The sequence below is a fragment of the Candoia aspera genome, chromosome 14 (assembly GCF_035149785.1).
Source record: "Candoia aspera isolate rCanAsp1 chromosome 14, rCanAsp1.hap2, whole genome shotgun sequence".
NCBI classification, from domain to species: domain Eukaryota; kingdom Metazoa; phylum Chordata; class Lepidosauria; order Squamata; family Boidae; genus Candoia; species Candoia aspera.
In genome coordinates, this window is record NC_086166.1 from 17809038 (window position 1) to 17829161 (window position 20124).

Genomic DNA, 20124 nt, shown 5'->3' on the forward strand with positions numbered 1-20124 from the left:
CTGAAAAGGGGACAATTAAATTCAACCTCTTCACCCGGCCAAAATGATTAGTTACCATGGTAACCTTAATCTGTAGTAGAAAACATATTAACAGTTAGAACGTAGGTAGAAGAGCGTGACCTCAACAGAGCTGTGGACTGCTGTAGGCCACTGGATCCTGCGTGGATTCAAACAAGGGTGCAAGCCAGCTGGTTTGGACTTGGTGGAAGTAGGTGGCGGCCCAAGACAGCATCAGCAGGGAAGGGCAGATGTTGAACGAGTGCCTGGAGGACTGTGGACTGGCTGTGTGTCCTGGAGACACTACCTCCGCCTGTGGCTCTTTGTGGGGTGGAGAGAGCCTGTGTGCTGCCATTGCACACCTCGAGGAGACCATCGGAAGACAGCCTTGCCGGAGAAGGATGCGGGGCAAGGAAGGTCACCCTTGGAGTGAGAGTAGGTGGGAGAGAGCCCCTTCTGTCATGTGGGGCATCGGTCAGAGGGGCTTTGGGGCAGGAGGGGCTGGGTTGTTGGGAGGGGCTGGAAGGCCCATGAGGGGGACGGAGTCAGACTGTAGGGTTGTAGTGAAAGCATCTGGAGGGGGAAGCCGGACTGCTGCTCCACAAGGCTGGGGGTGGTGTGGGACTGTGTTCTTCCAACCAAAACATGAAATGGGGGCATGGACACTTTGGGGGACTAATCTAATTGGAGGGGGTGTATTTCTGCAATGGGTGGTCATGGGAGATACGATAGGAGGCACTTCAGGGAAAGAGGACCTGCAATTTTGTGCAAGTCCCTTCTTCTGCTCCCCAGACTCAGTCCTTTGCTGCTCACCATGACCTCAAGCTGCTCCTGGTAAATGCACATCCATGCAGACTGGGTTTCTCCACAACACGGGGATGGACAAGAATGTATATCTGACTTGCATCACAGAGATCTGGTTGGGGGGTGTCGCTTAATCCGAAATCTGCCCCACAGGTTTCTAAGTGCTCCAGGAGTTTCAGTGCAATACCAGGGTGGGGGTGGGGTGGGAAGTGTGGCAATGATTGATTGTGAAATTCCTGTGGTGGCCAGAAGTGTCTGCCTACACATTAGGTTGAGCTTAGGAACAGGACAGGGCTGTATCTGCTATCCCAACTTCCCCACTGCCTGGCAGGAGCTATCCTGAAGCATTGTCATTAGTCCTTTGCTGTGGTCAGATTCATATGCACCCTGCTGACATGCTGGACCTCTGCACAGGTGGAGGACGGAGGAAGATGGTCTGCCCCAGGTGCCTGATGGACCCATGGGGGTTTCTGAGGATGCTCTTGTGGGTGATTCCATCACACAGCTGGCCAACCTCCAGGAACATGGAGGAGGCAAGAGCGTTGAATGAGACTGCCCCCGGGTGGCCTCTCCTGCCTTGTAGATCTCAGTGGGCTCCTCAGTTTACAGGAGATGAAGTGAATGAAGAGACAATTAGAGTAATGATAGATGAAAGCAAAGAGTGAACATGGCTGCGTACCCATGTTCAGGAATAGAAATGGTAATACGAGCAGGAAAGCACATTCTGATTCAGTCCAAATATCAAGAAAAGCTCCAGATTAATACAACCAGACAATGCGTGCGGGGTCAAGAAATTGTAGAGTGTGAGATCTGGTCCAGACCACCTGAGCAAGCCAGCTAAGAGTCAGTTTATGATAGAAGATGATAACACAAAATAAGATGGTGGTGGAGAGGAAATCGCCCTTATTTCTTAACTCAAAGCAATTATTTTTCTTCCACACCCTGAACATGGTGAACTATCAATAAATGGATGAAGGCCAGCTCAATTTCTACTTACCTTTTTGCGTGCGGATTTGCCTCAGTCGTGGGACCCCCAGGGTGATACCAGAGCTTCCCTGGGCAGACTGGTTACTGTACAGAAACGGCAACAGTGCCTGCATGGTCCAAACCCAGAACTCATCCGATCTACAACGGAGAAAGAAAAGGAGGACTGTGCTCAGCATGGGAGATGCTCATCCCAATTTTAAAGCCACTCTGGCCTTTGCTAAGCCAAGTTCCCCCTTGACCGGGACTGCAGTTTCCACCACTGCCCTCCTATTAGCAGAGAGAAAGGGAACTCTCCCTGGGTCCGGAACTGAGTCTCCGCTGCGACCATTTGATACTGGCTCCAAGAGAAGCAGGTGAGACTTGCCCAGCCACCAGCCCCTGAGCCAAGAGCACTGAGGATCCTGAAATGGGCATCTGACACCGAAGACTCTGAACCCACTTCGTCCCTCAATCCGAGGTGGTCACAGGGCGTGGGCAGGAGTGAAGAACAGTGGTCAGAATGGGATCAGTACGTGAACAGAAGAAGAAACAGAGGCTCCCAGAGGTGAGTAATGGCAGCTGAGGAGCACTTGGACAAGGTAGAGCATGAAGTACACTCCATCAATCGAGAAGTATGCTCACTTCGCGATGGCATCTCTACCATGCAAGAGTCAATAGAGCAATTGCTGTGGCAATCAACCAGAAAGATGCGGAAGAAACCCAAAGAGAAGCAAGTGCTGACAACCTCAGACGATGAGAGCGACTCAGCTAGTGATGGAGACAATTCAGTAGCCTCCTTGGTGTCTGATTGACGCTCCAGTAGACAGCACAAAACCTGAACCAAGGGGAAGCCAGGACCCAAAGGGCTGAGAGACTTGAAAGTGAAATTTAACGGCAACCCTGGCCTAAAATGTGGGAAGGAAGGCCATTGCATTGCCAACTGTCCCCAAGTTGCTACTGGTAAAAAGGGGAAGGAAAGTAGCAGTGGGACAAAGAGCCAGCCCTCAAAGATAAAAGGAGCCACTGCAGCAGTTTCTGAGACGAAGCGGGATACAGTTTCAGAGAACAACCCAAGCTCCACAGATGAAGAATTCTCACCGGTCGGAAACTAAGGGAGCCTCTCCTCAGTGGCGCAGAGGGGCAGGTGACCAAAGCTGAGCACCAAGATCCAATGGTGAGTGGTGATTGCCCAGCCATGGCAGTGGGGGTTTGTTTAGAGACTTTGGGAAGTAAAAGGAAAGCTGAACTAGTGGCTATGGTGGATTTGGGGTGTACTAGATATCTGATCCACCCCACCATTGTGATTGGACTGGGACTGTTAAAAAGTTAAGCAATCCCATCATTTTTACCCAGCTTGACGGGTCTGAGACGAGGGGAGGTCCTGTGGAGGATTACACAGAACCAGTACAGATGAGGATGGGGACTCACAAAGAGATTATACAGTTTGTAGTGACCCCCATCAGAAACCAATCTTTAATTTTGGGACTTCCAGGGTTATGGGAGAGGAATCTGAAAATACATTGGGCAACTGGTCGTTTTAAATTTGCTGATGGGATTTACAAAGGAAGTACCTGGGAGGGGTCATCTGTTGGCATGAAAAGACTGGCAGCAGTGGCAGAATCTTCTGAGATTCCTGGGGGGAAGTCGAAGCCATTCCTCCTCAATATCGAGATTTACGGGAGGTGTTTGGAGAGCCTGAGTCAGACCAACTTCCCCCTCACCAGGCTTCAGACTGTGCCATCGAACTGGAACTGGGAGCTGCGTTGCCTAAACTGAAACTTTACCCAATGACTGGCAAAGAAATTGAGGCTTTGAGGGAGTTTTTTGATAAGAATTTGAAGCGCAGATTCATACAGCCAGCTAGTTCACCAATGGCCGCACCAGTTTTATTTAGAACTAAGAAAGATGGGACTTTAAGACTGTGTACGGATTATCAGGGGTTGAATGGCATATGGACATCAAATAAGTACCCACTGCCGTTAATGAAAGACATGCTAGCTCATTTGTCCAAAAGCAAGATCTTTACAAAATTGGACTTGCAGGAGGCATACTTTCGTGTGCGCATCCACGAAGGAGATGAATGGAAGACGGCATTTAATTGCCCCTTGGGGGCTTCTGAATATCTGGTAATGCCATTTGGGCTTTCGAGGGCTCCTGGAGTGTTCATGCATTTAATTAATGAGATTTTTACATGATTATCTATATCGGGGAGTCTTAGTGTATCTCAATGACATCTTAATATACTCAGACTATGAAGGAGCATGTAAAACGTGTCAGAGAAGTACTTCAGAGACTGCTAAAAAATCAGTTTTATGCTAAATTGTCAAAATGTGAGTTTCACCAAGAACAATTGGACTACTTAGGCTACCGTGTGTCAGGCAAGGGCATTGAAATGGACCCTTCAAAGGTTCAAGATGTTTTGGCCGGGAAGGTCCCAAAAACTAGGAGACAATTGCAAAGCTTCCTGGGGTTTGCAGATTTTTATCGCCAGTTCATTCCTAATTTTGCCCAAGTGGCCCTACCTATTACAGATTTATTAAAGACTAAGGGGAGGGGTGACCCAAAGTAAATAAAGAGACCTGGGGCGAAGCTGAAATGGACCGACAAATGCCAATGAGCATTTGAGCAATGGAAAGCATTGTACACCTCTGAACCTGTTTTAAAACATCCTGACCTATCAGAACCCCTGGTGGTGCAAAATGGATGCATCAGATTTGGCACTGGGTTTTGTTATGTTACAACACACCCCATCAGGTGAATTACAGCCGTGTGCTTCCTTCTCCCATAAATTTACTGACACAGAAAGAAAATGGCATGTGCAGGAGGAAGAGGCTGCAGCAGTAAAACGGGCATTGAGTAATTGGCGCCACCTTCTGGAAGGAGGTACCCTCCCATTTGAAGTATGGACTGATCATAAAAATCTGGAGGCTCTCAAAACCCCCAGAAAATTAAATCCCAAACAAATACGGTGGGCGCAGTTTTTCAGCAGGTTCAATTTCATGCTCAAGTATTTTCCAGGGGGGGGGGGAACTTCCTCACAGATGCATTGTCTTGGGTGCCACAGCATGATAGTCAGAAAGAGGAAGTGGCTGACACTGTAATCCCTAACGTGCAGTTAGGATTGGTGGCAGTAACAAGAGCCTAGAAAGCAAGAAAATCAGAACCACCAGGAAATAACTTACAGCAGGAGTGGAAAGGGGCTCTGCGTGATGACCCCTGGCTGGGCAACAACCAATCAGAATTAACTGAGGAACAGGGACTTTGGTGGAGGGGAGACAAACTTTATGTTTCAGACTCGCTGAGAAAAGAGATTTTACAATGGTGTCATGACTATAAGTCAGCTGGGCATTTTGGGTTTGTAAAAATGCTGCACCTTGTAAAGCGACAGTTTTGGTGGCCAAGAATGCAGGCAGAGATTGAAGAATATGTGGCCATCTGTCCCACATGTGCGATGCCTAAAAGGGTGGGGGGCAAACCCAGAGGATTGTTGCAAACGGTAGCCAGCCCCACCTGTCCCTGGAAACAGATTGTAATGGACTTTATTGTAGAATTACCGGAGAGTAAAAAGTCTGTGATTTGGGGGGTTACTGATCTATTTTCAAAAAAGGCTCATTTTATTCCTTGCAGTAGCATTCCCATTGCTAGAAAACTAGCAAGGATGTTTATCTCACGTTTACCATTTACACGGGATGCCTGAGCATGTAATCTCTGACTTGCAGCATCCAATTTATGTCACAGTTTTGGTGGGAGTTTTTGAAACTTGTATGTAGTGGTGGAACAAAGCTTAAGCTCCTCCCTGATGGAGTTTTTAAAGGTTAATAAAAGAACTCCAAGTAGCTAACAACAATCTTGCAAAGCAGAAGCGTGAACCAAAAAAGAAACTTGCACATTAAACTTAATTATGTTCAGAAAAGAATTCAGTCTTCACATAGTAGTTAGATGAAGAGAAAAAAAAGGTAGCTTACATTTATTCAGTAGATCTGGATACAAGTAGCTTCACAGTAGAAAGCACTTATTCATCACTGGTTCTTTGCAGACACATTTCTATGTGGAATAGAAATGTCTGTGTGCAAGCAAGATGGAAGAATGAGGGCTGCATTCTGGTGCATCTCCTGCTTGCAGGTGTGCCCAAGAGGTAATGGAGATCGTTAATCCCCAAACCCAAGGAGGAGGAGGAAGTGGAAATCAGGTGACCCATGTGACATCCCACAAGCACAACAGAGATGCATTTACAAGAAAGACCCCCTTATGCTTATAAGACAATGCTGAGTTGACCCCCTGATAATTCCAACACTCCCATCACTCTGAAACAGGCGAAGTGTGTGAATGGCGGAACCAGATACTAGAACAGTATTTGAGATGTTACATCAGTTACCAACAGAATGACTGGGTGGAGCTTCTCCCCTTTGCGGAAGTGGCATACAGCAACGCCGTACGCCAAAGCACTGGTTTCTCCCCTTTCCAAATTACTAACAGCCAGGACTTTCTTGCTATTCCAGAATTGGGCAATAAACAAACATCAGTTCCCTCGCTATGTAACTGGCTCCATCAATTGAACTCCTATTGGCCTGTAATCACCAAAACCTTAGAAGAGGCATGAGAGACTTACAAAACTTTTGCTGATCGCAAACGTGCTCCTAAGTGGCCACTGAAAGTGAGAGACAAAGTTTTCTTATCTACAAAATACCTTAAGTCCACCCAGCCATCGAAAAAACTAGGACTCAAATTCATTGGACCCTTCCCTGTAATTAAGTGCATTAATGATATCACTGTACAGTTGTAATTACCCAAATCTTTGAAATGAATGCATCTGGTTTTTCATTGCAGTTTGCTGAAACCAGAGAAAACATTTGAATGCTGACACACAGAATCTCCAATCCCATCTCCTGCAATGATTAAAGGGGAGCAGCATTTTGAGGTTCAAGATATCTTGGACTCTAGACTTCACTGAAATTGCCTGAAATACTTAATTCAATGGTAACATTTTCCTGCGGGTCAAAATGAGTGTGTCAATAGCACCCATGTTCGTGCTCCCAGAATTGTGAAGAAATTCCACAAAAAAATCCCACAGAAGCCAAAACAGGACACTTATTGAACTTGCATCAATTGCATTATTTTTCTTTGCTGCTATCGTATTGCTTTTCATTTGTGCTAGCTTTGTATGGGGAATGGGGTGAGGGGTTTTAAAATTGCTTTAGTGTATTTTGGTGAGGTGGAATGTCAGGTTGGAATCTTTGCAAAATAATGTAATTCGAAGTTTCCACCCTGCCATGAGTTATGTGCTGCTGCTGGGGAAAAAGAAAGGAGGGGGCTGGTGTGGACAAAGCCCGTGTGCGTGCGCTAAAAAGAAAACAGCCAGCATTCTTTCAAAAGGCAGTAAAGATAAGAAGATGGAAAAGAACTGCCAAGGTTAAGCTTTGGTGCTTGCTAGAGACACTTCTTCAGGCGCACAAGGGGGGAGATGGGGGAAAAGTAGAAGAAAGAAAAAAAATGCTGTGGTGCGGAAAAGCCTTAAGCTGCTGAACTGCGCGCCAGAAGTTAATCGTGGCTTTGCCTTGCTTCTAGATGCTGCCTTTCATTTAATAAACTTAAATATATCCTATGTGGCTTGTATTTAGGTTTTATTTAGGAGAGTTCAGAACTAGGAACATTGCAGGGATGCTGTTCCAAAGGGCAGGTGCAGCCACAGAGAAGGGTCACTTCCTGAGTCCTGCTAGATACAGCCAGTCCCTCAAATACCTGAGTCACGTAGGGCTTGAGAGGTAAGAATCAGCACCCTGAATTGGACCTGGAAGCCAACTGGCAACCAGTGCAGCTCAGGTAGCAAGGCTGTTATATGGGCACAGCAAGGCTTGTCCATCTTTGAACTCTCTCCCCTCACCAACACCAACTGGAACCAGCCACAGAAAAAGGAGGAGGACCACCATAACATCATGCCTCCAACTCCTATTCCCTGTAGTTGGTCCAAAAGAATACCACAGTCCATGATATCGAAAGCCGCTGACAGATCTAGGAGGGCGGGATGGTTGCACCACCCATATCCCAGTTCCACCAGAGATTATGAACAAGCACAAGTGCTGTCTCCATATATGTCCAGACCTGAAACCCCACTGAAAAGGGTTCAGATAATCTTTTGCACTCTAAAGAACAAGCTTTACTTTGTTCTTAGGTATCAGATGTTCTACAAGCACTAACAGAGTAGGGAAGAATATTTTGTGGACTACTCACTCCTAGGAAGGGATTGGTGAAGCTCAGCAGGCTGATAAGAGGAGCATCAAAACATCAGAGCTAAAAACGTAAACGTTAGAACCTGCAGCAGAAATACCTCTTAATGTCCAGGAACTGCATGATGCCAAGCTGCTGCTTGATGGACTTTTGCAACAGAAATGCCTGACTGTTGGGTGAAGCCCCGCCGTAGTTGGTGAGGAGGATGACCAGCAGAAACAACATATAGACAAAGCAGTTCTACGAGGAACAGAGAAAGAGACTTGCCATCCTGCTGAGACCAGCCCAAAGCAGCCCCTGCAGAAAGGATGCCCAAGCCCAGGGAACAGGCATTCTGCTCTGGTATTGGCATGTGCGTGCGTGCATGTACACTCTCGTGGGCTTCCCTGAGATTAGAGTGTTGGGGGAAGTTCAGGGGTTCCTGTTGCCAGGAGGGGATATGACATCAGAGGTCCCATCTCCTTTCTGGCCTCTCCTTGGGGCACAATCTCAGGACCCCTGGCCCTCCCTACACAGCTGACACCCTTTTTACCTTGAGCAGGCTGTGCAGGAGTTTGACCTTTCTGGCCTCCTCCTTGGCCTGGAAAAGAGCAAAGCCCTGCGGTGGCCGGACCTTCCCAATCTTCTCCGACACATGTTCCACAAAGGGATGCTCCACCAGGGTGTCATCCTCCTCAGGATGCAGGCGCTTGGCCACCAGTGAGAAGTAAAGAGCTTCCAGGAGAATCTGCAAGTAAAAAACATGCAAGTTCCACAAAAGATCAAAGAATGCTGGAGTCAGGGGTGACATCACAGGTCATCTAGTCCAATCCCCTGTTCAGTGTAGGATCTGCTAAATCAACTTCCTCTTTTTTTTGACTAACCAATCACTACTATAGAGACACCTCCTGTTCTCATCACTCAGGGCTTCTTATTGGAAGTGTTTGACCACAAGGGGAATGTGCTCCAAATGCAACTGCTCTCAACAATCCCTGCGCACTGTGCCAGCATTTTGGTTCCTCTCCCTTCACTGAGTTGTGGTGCTCTGCATGGTTGAAACTTGCCCCCTCGCTGCTGGGGGAATGGCGCAATGCAGTGCCACAGGGTGAGCAGGCTGCTGGCTCTGTGCCCTTCTGCCCTGGGTCTTGCCAAATAAAAGGCATGGGGCTGGCCCATAAATAATCCAGCCACCAGGTCAACCCGAACCCTGCAGGTGGCTTCCTGAAAACCAAAAAGGTTTTGAGTTGCAGCACAATCTCTGTGCAATGACTTTGGCAACCAAGCCTCTCTTGGAAGTGGGAGACAACAGGCAGAAACGTTTATTGGATGTCTACTCAAATTTTAGCATTGCAAACCAACATCTGAAAGAAAGATGGAACATGCAAATAAGGGGGAGGCAAAGGATGGAAATACAGGATGCCCAGAGAGAATGGAAACCAGCGAACGAAAGCTGGAGCGAATTTTGGTGGGAATCTGGAGTGGTCCTGGGACATTTCTACCAGGACTTACCTTGAGGGGCTCCCAGAGCAAGAAGGAAGCGAGGAAGCTGAAAATCCCTGAGATCAGCCACATGAGGGCCACGCCAGAGGTGAACCCCACTCCGATCCACACAGAGACCCCAAAGGAGACGAGGAGGAGGAGGATGCTGACGGCATGGGCCAGGTGGGAGTACCAGGAGGGCAGCAAGCGCTTCCGGAGACCCTGGTCCACAACTGCAGGCACAGAAATGGGGTGGGGAGGTGAGTCTTGGCACAAGTCCACCTGCTGGTGCGGGAAGAGGGGAGAGTAGGAGCTACGCTGAGCACAGCCTTCATACTGCTGAAGATGAGACGAGGCTGCGGGAATCTAAATGTTGCACCCAATTACTTTGGGGGTGGTGTATTTCAGAGTCCTCAAGTCAGAGGTTTGGCCTCAGAAGCCATAAAAAACCCTTCTGATCCCTCTCCTCTGTCATGGGTTGTAAAGGAGGGAGGGGGGAAACTTGATTACTGTGAGTGAGGACCAGAGACATCACAGAGCCAGCAAATCGATGCCAGAATGTTGTGGCTAAAGTGTTACCTGCAAATGGACAGGGAAGAATGTTGCTGGGAATCATGTTGTTAAACTAACAGCAGTTGTAAATATTCAATTTCAAACAAAGGTGGGAACTTGGGGCTGGTAAAAGAAGGGAACTGGGGGGATTTCAGTTACTTGAGTCTTTAGATGTAGATGGCGATGTTACTGTAGCTTTCAATAAATGAAATACTTTACTGAGACCTCACTGGTTCCAGAGAGATTTCTTACTATTGGGATATCTGAACCTACGATCCTCACACACATGCACAAAAAAGTATGCCGCTTTGATCCCATGACTACAGCCACCACCTTAGCTTTTTTGACTGCTTGTGGATGCCCCACCCAGGGTAAGAGGTTCTTTCAGTGCAAGTATTGAATTAAACTTAACAAGGAGACAGAAGAGGGAAGCAGCCACAACTGAGTTGCAGGAAGAGGGGAACAGGAGGTATTTAGGGAAAAGCCTATCCCGGAAGATGAGGGCAGGCAGCTTAGCTCCTGAAGGACAACCCTAAACCGGGTTCTCCCACTGACCTCTGGGGGTCTTGGGACTACAGTTCCACCAGAAAGCCAGCTGGTGAGACTCATGAAGTGATAAGTATCGTATTCTAGTGAGGCTTATTCAAGAGGGATGCAGGTGCCCTGAAGACTGTGTTTTCCCCAGGTGGCCAGAACAAGGTTGGGGATCTGAGTGCCAGAGGTTACCTGTTCGGGTTGATTTGGCAGAATGATTCAGTTCCCGGCCAGGGGCCACCACGCACTGTCCTTTCTCGTTCAGCCTCTGCAACACAATTGCCTCTGTCTTGTCTCCTGGCACGTTTGATCTACCGGGATAAATCCAATGCAGGAACTTTTTCAAGTGCCCCTCTTGCCATTCCCCAGATATTGGCCAGAAGCAACTAGGACTTTTCAACCATGACCACTTGCCTCTCAGCCCCAGCCTCTGAAGGGCAACTGTTCACCAGGGGGGAGGCCCAGTGCAAGCCTCCCAGAGGAAACTCCTATGCAGTGCACCACCCCCTTTTGCCCATGTTTGCATCTCTCACACACAAACGCAGCCAAGAAGAATGGGATGGGGTACCCTGAGAGCTGCCTCCTGCGCACACCCCCTTCCACTCCCCACAGACTTACAGCCCTGAGAGGAGGTCTGTCTCAACCCTGGGGCAGCTTCCCCCTTCCTGAAGATGAGCGATGCCACCAGCTCCATCTGCAAGAATTTGCCGCATCAGATCTTCGTCTGTTATGGGAAGAACATATCAAGCTCTCAGGGTGAATGGTATCTCTGATGGGTGTTGTGAAGGATGCGTTTGGCCTGGCCTGTCTTCCTCCCAGGTTCACAAGACCAGATGCTCCACTGCACCGATAGAAGGGAGTCCACAACTGCTGGGAAGAGACTCCTCCCATGTGAGACACCATATCCTCCCACTAGGGGCAGGCCGCCCACTCTGGGCCCTGCATGCAATGCCCTAAGGGAAATCTGTGGTGGGTAGGGGAAAGGATCAAGGCTCTTGACCGGTTCTCCTCTGTCCAAGTTGATTTTCAGGATTCTCCTTCCACCCGCCTCTTGGTGCCACTCTGTACCCAGGCAGGGGATCCTCCCTCCCTCCCTGCCCTCCAGCCTGAGAGGCTGTGGGGAGAACTGCTGACATGTTTGGGCCTGGTCTCCTGACATGGGGACAATCCCCCTCCCGAAGACTCTGGAAGCCCTTGGTGGGTCAAGGTGAAACAGGAAGGCCCACTGCCCTCAATTATAATATGGGTTGATTTGGCTTAGCAGTATTCCACAAACCAGTATTTTAAAACCCCAACTTTGTCTAAGTGTGAGTAACATTTGGAGCTCAGAGTGTTTCTGGCCCTACATTGCAAAGTGCTTCCTAGTGCAGAGATATCCTAGAAAGGGAGCATTCAGGGGTGCCTCTAGGGTGCGATCAAAAAAGTCAAGATGATGGCTGTGATGGTGCAAGCAAAGTTCTGTCCATTTTAATGTGCCTCACACACATGATGCATATAAAAACCCAACAGAGCTTCAATCACCTTGCAGATACCCCTGAGAATTTGTCTGACCCCCTCTTGTTCTTTCTTTCACAGCACCAAGAACCTCTCTGATTCTTCACAGGAGGTCCCCATCCAAGTAGCCCAGATTGAAGGGGCAACCCTACAACAGAAGTCAAGGTTCACTGCAAGCCCTCAATGAACTCTGGCAGCTTTTGCACCCCACCTTACCAGAAGCAGAGAAGTATCTGGCCTGAGCCTGGGGAAAGACTGGGGCCATGCTGTCCCCCTCAGCAGCCAAAGGAGCCTCGAGGCCAAGATGACGGCTGGTCCTCCCCCTTTTCAGCTTCTGGATGGTGTTGCCCATGATGGACGGATCGCTGAGCAGGTCTGGCCAGTTGAGCAGGGCTTCATTGGAATGCCACCGGATCAGGCTGGTCCCAAACAAAAAACTGCATGGAGGGAGGCTGAGCCCAGGAACATCAGACAAGCTCTCTGGCTGCTCCCCCTTCCTCCAAATGTGGTCTCAAGAAAAGCCTGCATTACTTTTTTCAGCCTTGTTCCCACGTGACAAAACTCTAGTTGCAAACAGCAGGTGGCAGCACTAAGCCACGTTTGGCTGATCTTAAAAAGCTAAGCAGGGTCAGAGCTGTTGTGTCCTTGGATGGGAGATCACCACGAAATCCCAAGGCTGTAGCCTAGACTGGGAAGTCAAAACAATAGCTTGGAAGAAGTCAGTACAAACCGTTCCCATACTGTTGCCAAGAAAACTTAATGGATATGTCCAAGAAGTCCCCAGGAGTCAGGTTTCACTTGGAGAAGGCTTCACTTAAGCTCAGCTTACTGCTCTACCTATTTCAGCATCCAGCTTGAACTGATAGTTAGCTTGGCCTTTGGCAGAGCTTTACAAGGAATACCACCTTTTACCACGAAAAGTTCCCGTGCCCAGAACACGTTTCTTTCTTCCACATGGGCTTGTGGAAGAGAAGATGGCGCTGTTCATAAATAGAAGCCAAGGACCTACCTTTCTGAATCATCCAAGAGCAAATCGGTTTTGGTTTGTTGTGAAAATGCCTATAAAGGAAGAGGGAGTGAAAGAGACAAGTGTTTAGCCCAAGCGTTTAAGTCTGTCCTTGAGATGCTAACCACACGCCTGGCTCCTTCGTTGCTCTCCTCCAGGAGAAGCCATCTCTGGAGAGGTCACCGAGAAGATGGCAAGGAAACAGGAGGTAGAAGGAGGGATTCCCAGGCCAGGCGCAGAGCTTGCATATGGGTGTGGTGAGAAAGGGCAGCAGCCCCGATGCTCCTCACCTCTGTCCGAAGGCCGGGGAAGGTGAGGAAGGAATTCTCCAAAAGTGATGCGTCCAGGTAGTTGTCGATCTCCAAGGACTGCTGGTCTGAATGGGCCAGAGACTGGCTGATGTTCACCTGCGGAAGAGAAGGGCGCTTGAGGGACTAAGTTCTTTGCTTGGCTGGGATCACGGGGGATCAGAAGGAGCAGGGAGAAAGTTTAAAGCTGCCTCTGAATGAACTTGTTTTGGGTACTGCTGAAGACACTTGAAACTCATCTTAAAAGAAGCGGGGGGTGGGGGGGAGAAGCCTGCCAGCACCTAATCGCTGATGCTCTTGTGGTTTACAAGCTGCTGCCAAGCAGGCCGGAGGCTGTGAGGAAGGTGGCTGCTGGCATCAGGCAGAAATTCAGCTCTACTTTCTAAACCAGAATGCACCATCTGATAGATCCAAGAACCAGAGAGCTCAGGGTGCTCATGCTGGGTTAAGACGAGTCCTGGAAGCTGCCCCCAAATAAGGGAGGGGATGGCTGAAACCAGCCAGTCCCCTTTCCAGGATTAAGTTAGAAGAGGGGGGAAGACTCCCTCCCTCTTCTCACTTCTCAATCTTTAGGCCACATTTGTGGATTAGAAAGATGGCTCTGATCATGCAGTTTACTCTCTCTTTCTTCACATTTATTTATTTGAGACTGTCATTAACAAAATTGTTTGTTTGTTTGATTTATATGGCTGCCCATCTCAAATACATGACTCTGGACAGCTAACAATATTAAAAATAGTAAAACCATATAAAACACATAGTTGAGAAAAAGTTACAAAAACTACATTTTTGTTACTCATTTAAACATCATTTTGTTACTCATACACATATTTGGATTAACATTAAAAAACTAAGAAATGATACCAGCTTCACACTTAAGTTTCCAGTCTCCTAGGAATTCAGACACTGATACCTATTGATCCACTGTGTGACATTCATTTAACTACTATGTCAATAAATCTTTGTGCCTGAATCCTGCGGGAACTTGGAATTTTCTTTGTTTTTAACACTTTACAGCACTGCCACCAATTCTCTATAAAACAAGCAGATATTGCTACCTCTCTGTATTTTTATTTACCATACAGTGAATAAATTACGACCTGTAACATTGATTTGAAATGTTATGTAATATTACAAGTCACTGGTACTTCAGTCCTTGAATTCAAGCCTAGTAAGTGGCCAAGTCTCCAGACTGCCTGGAATTAAACTCCCAGGAAAAAATAGTTCCTTTTGGAAGTCATTAGATAGAATTTGGGGTAGAGGTTACCAACACAGATACACAGCCAGTAGATTCAGTTTATGCTTCCATTTATTTGTTTGTTTAGACTTCTATGAGCGCGGCCTGTGCATAAAATTGTAGACTCCAGACCCACAGTCCACACCGCACGGGTGAGAAGGGGCTCTTGGCACGGACACACCCAGCCCTCCCTCGGCTGGATACAGAAACGTTTTTGCCTTTCTAGAGCAAAGGGGAAGGCCTGTGGAGGAAGGCTGGGAGAAGAATGGGGAATCCTTCATCTTCAGCCCCATCAGATTAAGGTTTGCGGTCGCCGAAGGCTAGAGAACGCCCCGGCATGGCGGCCGAGGACCGTTTGCTTTGGGGCAGCAGCAGCAGATAGCCGGGAATTTGCACTAGGTTTTTGGTACCTGTTTTCTGCTGGGTGCTAACTCTTACTTTCTTTATCTCTCTGTACAAGCTATGAAACTGGGTGTTTAATTCCAGCCTTTAGTCCTATTTCATAGGGGCATCCTTAGGAAGCATAAAAAAATAAATCAAGATGGCACCGCAAGTGTGTAATCAAAGACTGGCCTCTTTTTTATACCCATCACAAATTCCGTTTTTATATGTGTTGCATGGTTGTGGTTGTCACCCTGACTTTTCTGATGTCCCCTGCAGATGCTTCTGATATTTCAGACTATATTCATAAAAATATATTTTTCTTTACAGTATCTTTGTGAACTGTAATAATTGGAACTCTCCCTGGTCTCTCTGGAGTTTTTGGACAGAGACCGATTCATTCGCTGCAGGCCATCGTCCATCTATCATCTGTCCAGAGTGTCACATTTTCCCCTGGAGTTTCTTTCCTGCGTAATTTGCAAGCTGCTGTATTGCTGTGATCTGGGCAGCCCTACAGTCGTCTTATAGGACCAGTTTGGCCTAGTGGAGAAGGCACCAGGCTGGAAACCGGCAGACCCTGAGTTCTAGTCCTGCCTTGGGCACAAAGCCAGCTGGGTGACCTTGGGCCAGTCCCTCCCTCTCAGCCCTGGGAAGGAGGCAATGGCCAACCACTTCCGAAAAACCTTGCCAAGAAAACTGCAGGGACTTGTCCAGGCAGTCTCTGAGAATTGTACACAACTGAACAGATAAAAATAAAATAGTTATCTTCTTCCAAATGGAATGTCTGCTTTTTAATACATCTTATTAAAAAGGAGGAGGAATACCTTTTATCCTTTTTTTCCCCTTAATAAAATTTGATCTTTTAAAATTTCTTGTGAGATTGATTTATCTCCCATGGGCAGAAGGAAAGGTTGAATCTTATAGTCACCATATCATAAAACCAGGAGGTGGCACTATAGAAATTATTTCAACTTTTGTATATTGAACTTTAATTGCCAGAAAGGCAGCACAGCACGTGAGAGCTCTATTTCCCTCACGCGTTGGATTTAGGGGTAAATGTCAGGTGAGATTCTCCCGGAGGACAAACGGTGGCAGCAGGAATTTCAAGCTGCTACCCCAAAGCAGGAGGCAGGACCAGGGTATGAAGACCCAGGAGGCTTCTGGGAAAGTTGGTTTAGAACTCCCAGCTTTCCATCCTATGGGCCTCTGCATTTACTACCTGTTTTCCTGATTCATTCTCATTTTCCTTCAAAATCCTAACAGATGTATCATTCCATTGCAAATTTGAATTAAATAAATTTTATGCTCAAGGGATTGAGAACTTAACTTTGGTAAATCATTTACTGTACTAATATTGATAAAGGTTCACAGAAATAGCTTCCAGAAGCTACTACACTTCAGTTTATTATTGGCACCACCTAAAGAAGTGTAACTATTTGTAAAATAGAACTTAAATTATTGCAACATCTTGGAATTATAACTGATCACAAGCTGAATACGAGTCAACAGTATGATGGGGTTGCTAAAAAGACAAATGCAAGTTCAGACTGCATCAACAGAATCATCATTTCCAAATCATACAAAGTAATCCTTCTACTGCATTCTCTGCACATCAGGCTGACTTCAAAGGCGAGGCACTATCCTTTACGGAGTCAGACAAGGAGGAACAAATGTCAAGAAGGGAAGCATGGATGATCTGGAGACCTGAAACTAAGTCATATGAATAAGGGAACTGGATATATCAGCACTGAGAAAAGACAACTGAGGAGGAACACTATATAATTTTTCATGTACCTGAAAGGTTGTCACACAAAAGATGACCAGGCTCTGTTCCCTCATTCTGATGCAGGACGCTGAATAATGTACTAAAGTTGCAGGAAGGCAATTCTGACTGAATGTTAGAAAACCAACTTTCCAACTGTGGGAGTTCTTTGGCAGGGGAATCAGTTACGGAGAGAGTTGTTGTCTCCCTTTCACTGGATGGACACAATCTGAGGAGGGGGCTTCACTTGGACTCCTGCACCCAACAACCCCTTCCAATTCTAAAACTACAGGTAGTCCTTGCTTAACGACCACAATTGGGACCGGAATTTTGGTTGCTAAGCAAAGTGGTCATTAAGTGAATGACCCAATTTTATGACCTTTTTTGCAGTGGTCATTAAGCGAATCACCACAGGTGTTAAGCCAATCACGTGGTCGTTAAGCAAATCATGCAGTTCCCCATTGATTTTGCTTGCCAGGAGCCGGCCAGGAAGGTCATAAATGCAGTCATAAATGCGAACTGGTTGCCAAGCACCCAAATCGTGATCATGTGACCGCAGGAATGCTGCGATGGTTATAAGTATGAGTACCAGTCGTAAGTCAGTTTTTCCAGCACCATCATGTCTGAACCATCACTAAATGAATGGTTGTTAAGTGAGGACCACCTGTATGTTTCTTTAATCTTCAAAAATTTTAAAAAATGTGTATCATTGCTTTGCATTTAGAAATAGTTTTTTCCTAAATTTCTGTTTTGTTTCAAATACTTCCAATTTCATTTTACTTGATTTTGTAAGTGGCAAAGAATTTTCATTTATGCAGAACATGTCCATGAATCTATGAGGAGTACATTTTGGTTCTGAGAATGTACCTCTGTTTGCAAATAAAAAGACTTGCATTTAAAAAAGCATGTTGGAGATTTCAGTGTATAAAATTTGAAACAATATTTCAGTATCCTTCAACTAATTCAGTATCCTTCAACTAAATGACAAATGTGTGACTCAGAGATCGCATTCTTCCTGCCAATGTTCTTATTGTGGGCCCTTAAAATCCCCCAAGGTGAGTGGAGTCCTAAATTTGGGCTCTTTTTTGCATACTGGGGAAGTTGGGGTTGAGGGTCCTTTAAGGGGAAAGTGGGTGCCTACATCTTGCAGATCTTAAAGCACCTCCTGGAACCCCTCCCAAAATGGGCAATGGCCCACCCACTTTTGAAGGATGGGCCTCAGCATGCCATGAAAATAGTGATGGCATCCTTATGCCAATGGAGCTCATGCAGCCTTGAATGAAAATAGTTCCTATTGTTAGGAATTCCAACCACGATTGTTCTGAACTGCACAAGCACTGACATCCCTATCAGTTAGGGAGTAAGAATGGAATATCTCCTGTTTTAAATGCATATTTAAAACTCACTTTGGATATTTGGAAGAAGAGGAAGCAATTATTGGTTCCTGATTTTCTTCTCCTTGTCTCTCCCCTATTTCTCAGCTATTCTCTTGTTTAGCATAAATTGGTTCAATATAGGGAAATAGAGGCTTAATAACTAGGGAAACTCTTGTTACATTCCAACTTGATTTTAAACAAGTCCAGTTCAATTATTCTTGTGTAAATTATCTAGATATCACCTATTAAGACAACATTTGAACAATGCTGAATATGTGCATTGCATAATATATCATGATTATTTAACATATTATTCTGTTATATACAACTTAAACCAAAAAGGTTCTCTGGAAGTCTTTCAAATCCCTGGAATGGTAACATGGGATCTAGACAGGATTCTCACTGGAATCCTCTGTATATATATATTTCCTTTCAAATCCATTTCAGCAACTCATCAAAAGTTAGCACAAAGATGACCCATAGATACATATCCCTCTGCTGAAAGTACTATGTATAAACTGCAAACGTTCTAGATTGTGTACACAAGATTTATAAGCCAGCTGGCACAGATTATAATCTTCAGTGTCAGTGCCCAGTTAGGCATTTCTTTAGGTTGAAAATGTTTGGAAAAATCATCTAGAAATCTTTCATAATGAATGCTGCTGCTGCTGGTTTATTGCCCTTATTTTCTAAGGCATCAAAATTGATGCAACATAGGAAATTAAATCAATTGCTATTTTTAGCTGCCAAATTTGTTATTGCAAAACAATGGAAAAATAAAATATTCTTTCAATTGGAACATCAGTACTTAAACATCTGGGAAATTGCTATAAAAATTATTAACACTATAGTGTCAGTATAGTCAACAACAAAAAGTACAAGTTTTAGAGGGCAGCAGATGCCAACAACTCCATTCCAAGGAGACTGAACTTTGGACAACTTCTGAAACTAAGTATTTTTAAGAGTTGGGGCACTGTGGAACCTCTAAACCAAACCTTTCCTGGGCATTCTTTTGAAGTGTGGACTTCATTTCCCAGAATTCCCCAGGCAACAGGGCTGTTCTGAAATCCACACTTCAGTGCTTGGAACAGACTGTCTTCCCTCATTACCTTGCTTCGTGCCATCCGGAAGAGGAAGAGGAGCACCAGGTACAGGGGATAAACAACCAGACTGGAGACCAAGCCAACCAAGACTGTCTCGCCACTGACCGGGATCAGGGTGGAGATGGGCGCTTGACTAAAAACAGACCAAAAAAAAGGTCGGTTGGAAGCTGTTTGTGCTGTTTTCTGTTATTAATACTCCAGAAAATGTAGATGTTTTCATATATGTAAATGATGTTTATTTGAATGATATAAATGATAAACTGTTAGGGAGAGAGGACCTTTTCCTACTCACAGGGGAACCCCAGCCCTGCTGCTGTTTTAGGAATCCCCCAGCCTCATTATATTGGGAGCATAAAAGGGGTGACTCAGATGATGGAGGCTGGGGTCACTATTCTGGCTTATTATGGTATGAAAAACAATAATTTATAGAGCAATATCATTCTTTAAGGCTAGATAATGCAACCCCAGATTCACAATCTTGGATCACTGAAACAGATTAGGTTTTTTAAAAGAATGTACTCTATGGATGAAATGGAAAGATCAATCAATACTGTTCCATGCAGCCAAGGTTTAAAGACATGTTTAAAAATGGAGCTGCATAGTTTCCTATATGTAATAGGAAATCAGGTATTACACATTTTCTTGTTTCCTTTTTGTGTTTTTGTGTATCTCCTCCTTCTTTCTCTCCGTAGTTTCTTTCCTTTTTTATATTTAAACAATAAATTTGAAGAAGACAGATTTCTGACGTATGATAAAAAGGATATTCCAGTGGGTTTTACACTTAGCGTCCTGCCCTGAGGCTGCACCAGGCCAGATTTAAGAGCAGGGTTGTCAAGGTATCAGGAGGGAGGGGAGGCCCAGCCTGGCCAAGTTTTGTGAACTGAGTGGGAGGAAATAGGGCACTTGGCTATCTTTCCCCAC

The 20124-nt window shown here is 46.0% G+C and overlaps 1 protein-coding gene across 1 annotated transcript in view; it reads right to left on the reverse strand.

Moving 5' to 3' along the window:
* PKD1 (polycystin 1, transient receptor potential channel interacting) overlaps positions 1-20124 on the reverse strand; it is a 148976-nt gene that overhangs the window by 18184 nt on the left and 110668 nt on the right. The window contains exons 30-39 of the mRNA XM_063314827.1: positions 19210-19336; positions 13327-13443; positions 13040-13089; positions 12247-12449; positions 11155-11260; positions 10729-10847; positions 9481-9683; positions 8525-8719; positions 8093-8232; positions 1799-1926 (exon numbers count right to left, since the gene is read on the reverse strand). Coding sequence (XP_063170897.1) covers positions 1799-1926; positions 8093-8232; positions 8525-8719; positions 9481-9683; positions 10729-10847; positions 11155-11260; positions 12247-12449; positions 13040-13089; positions 13327-13443; positions 19210-19336 — 1388 coding nt within the window. The remainder of the gene's footprint in view (positions 1-1798; positions 1927-8092; positions 8233-8524; positions 8720-9480; positions 9684-10728; positions 10848-11154; positions 11261-12246; positions 12450-13039; positions 13090-13326; positions 13444-19209; positions 19337-20124) is intronic.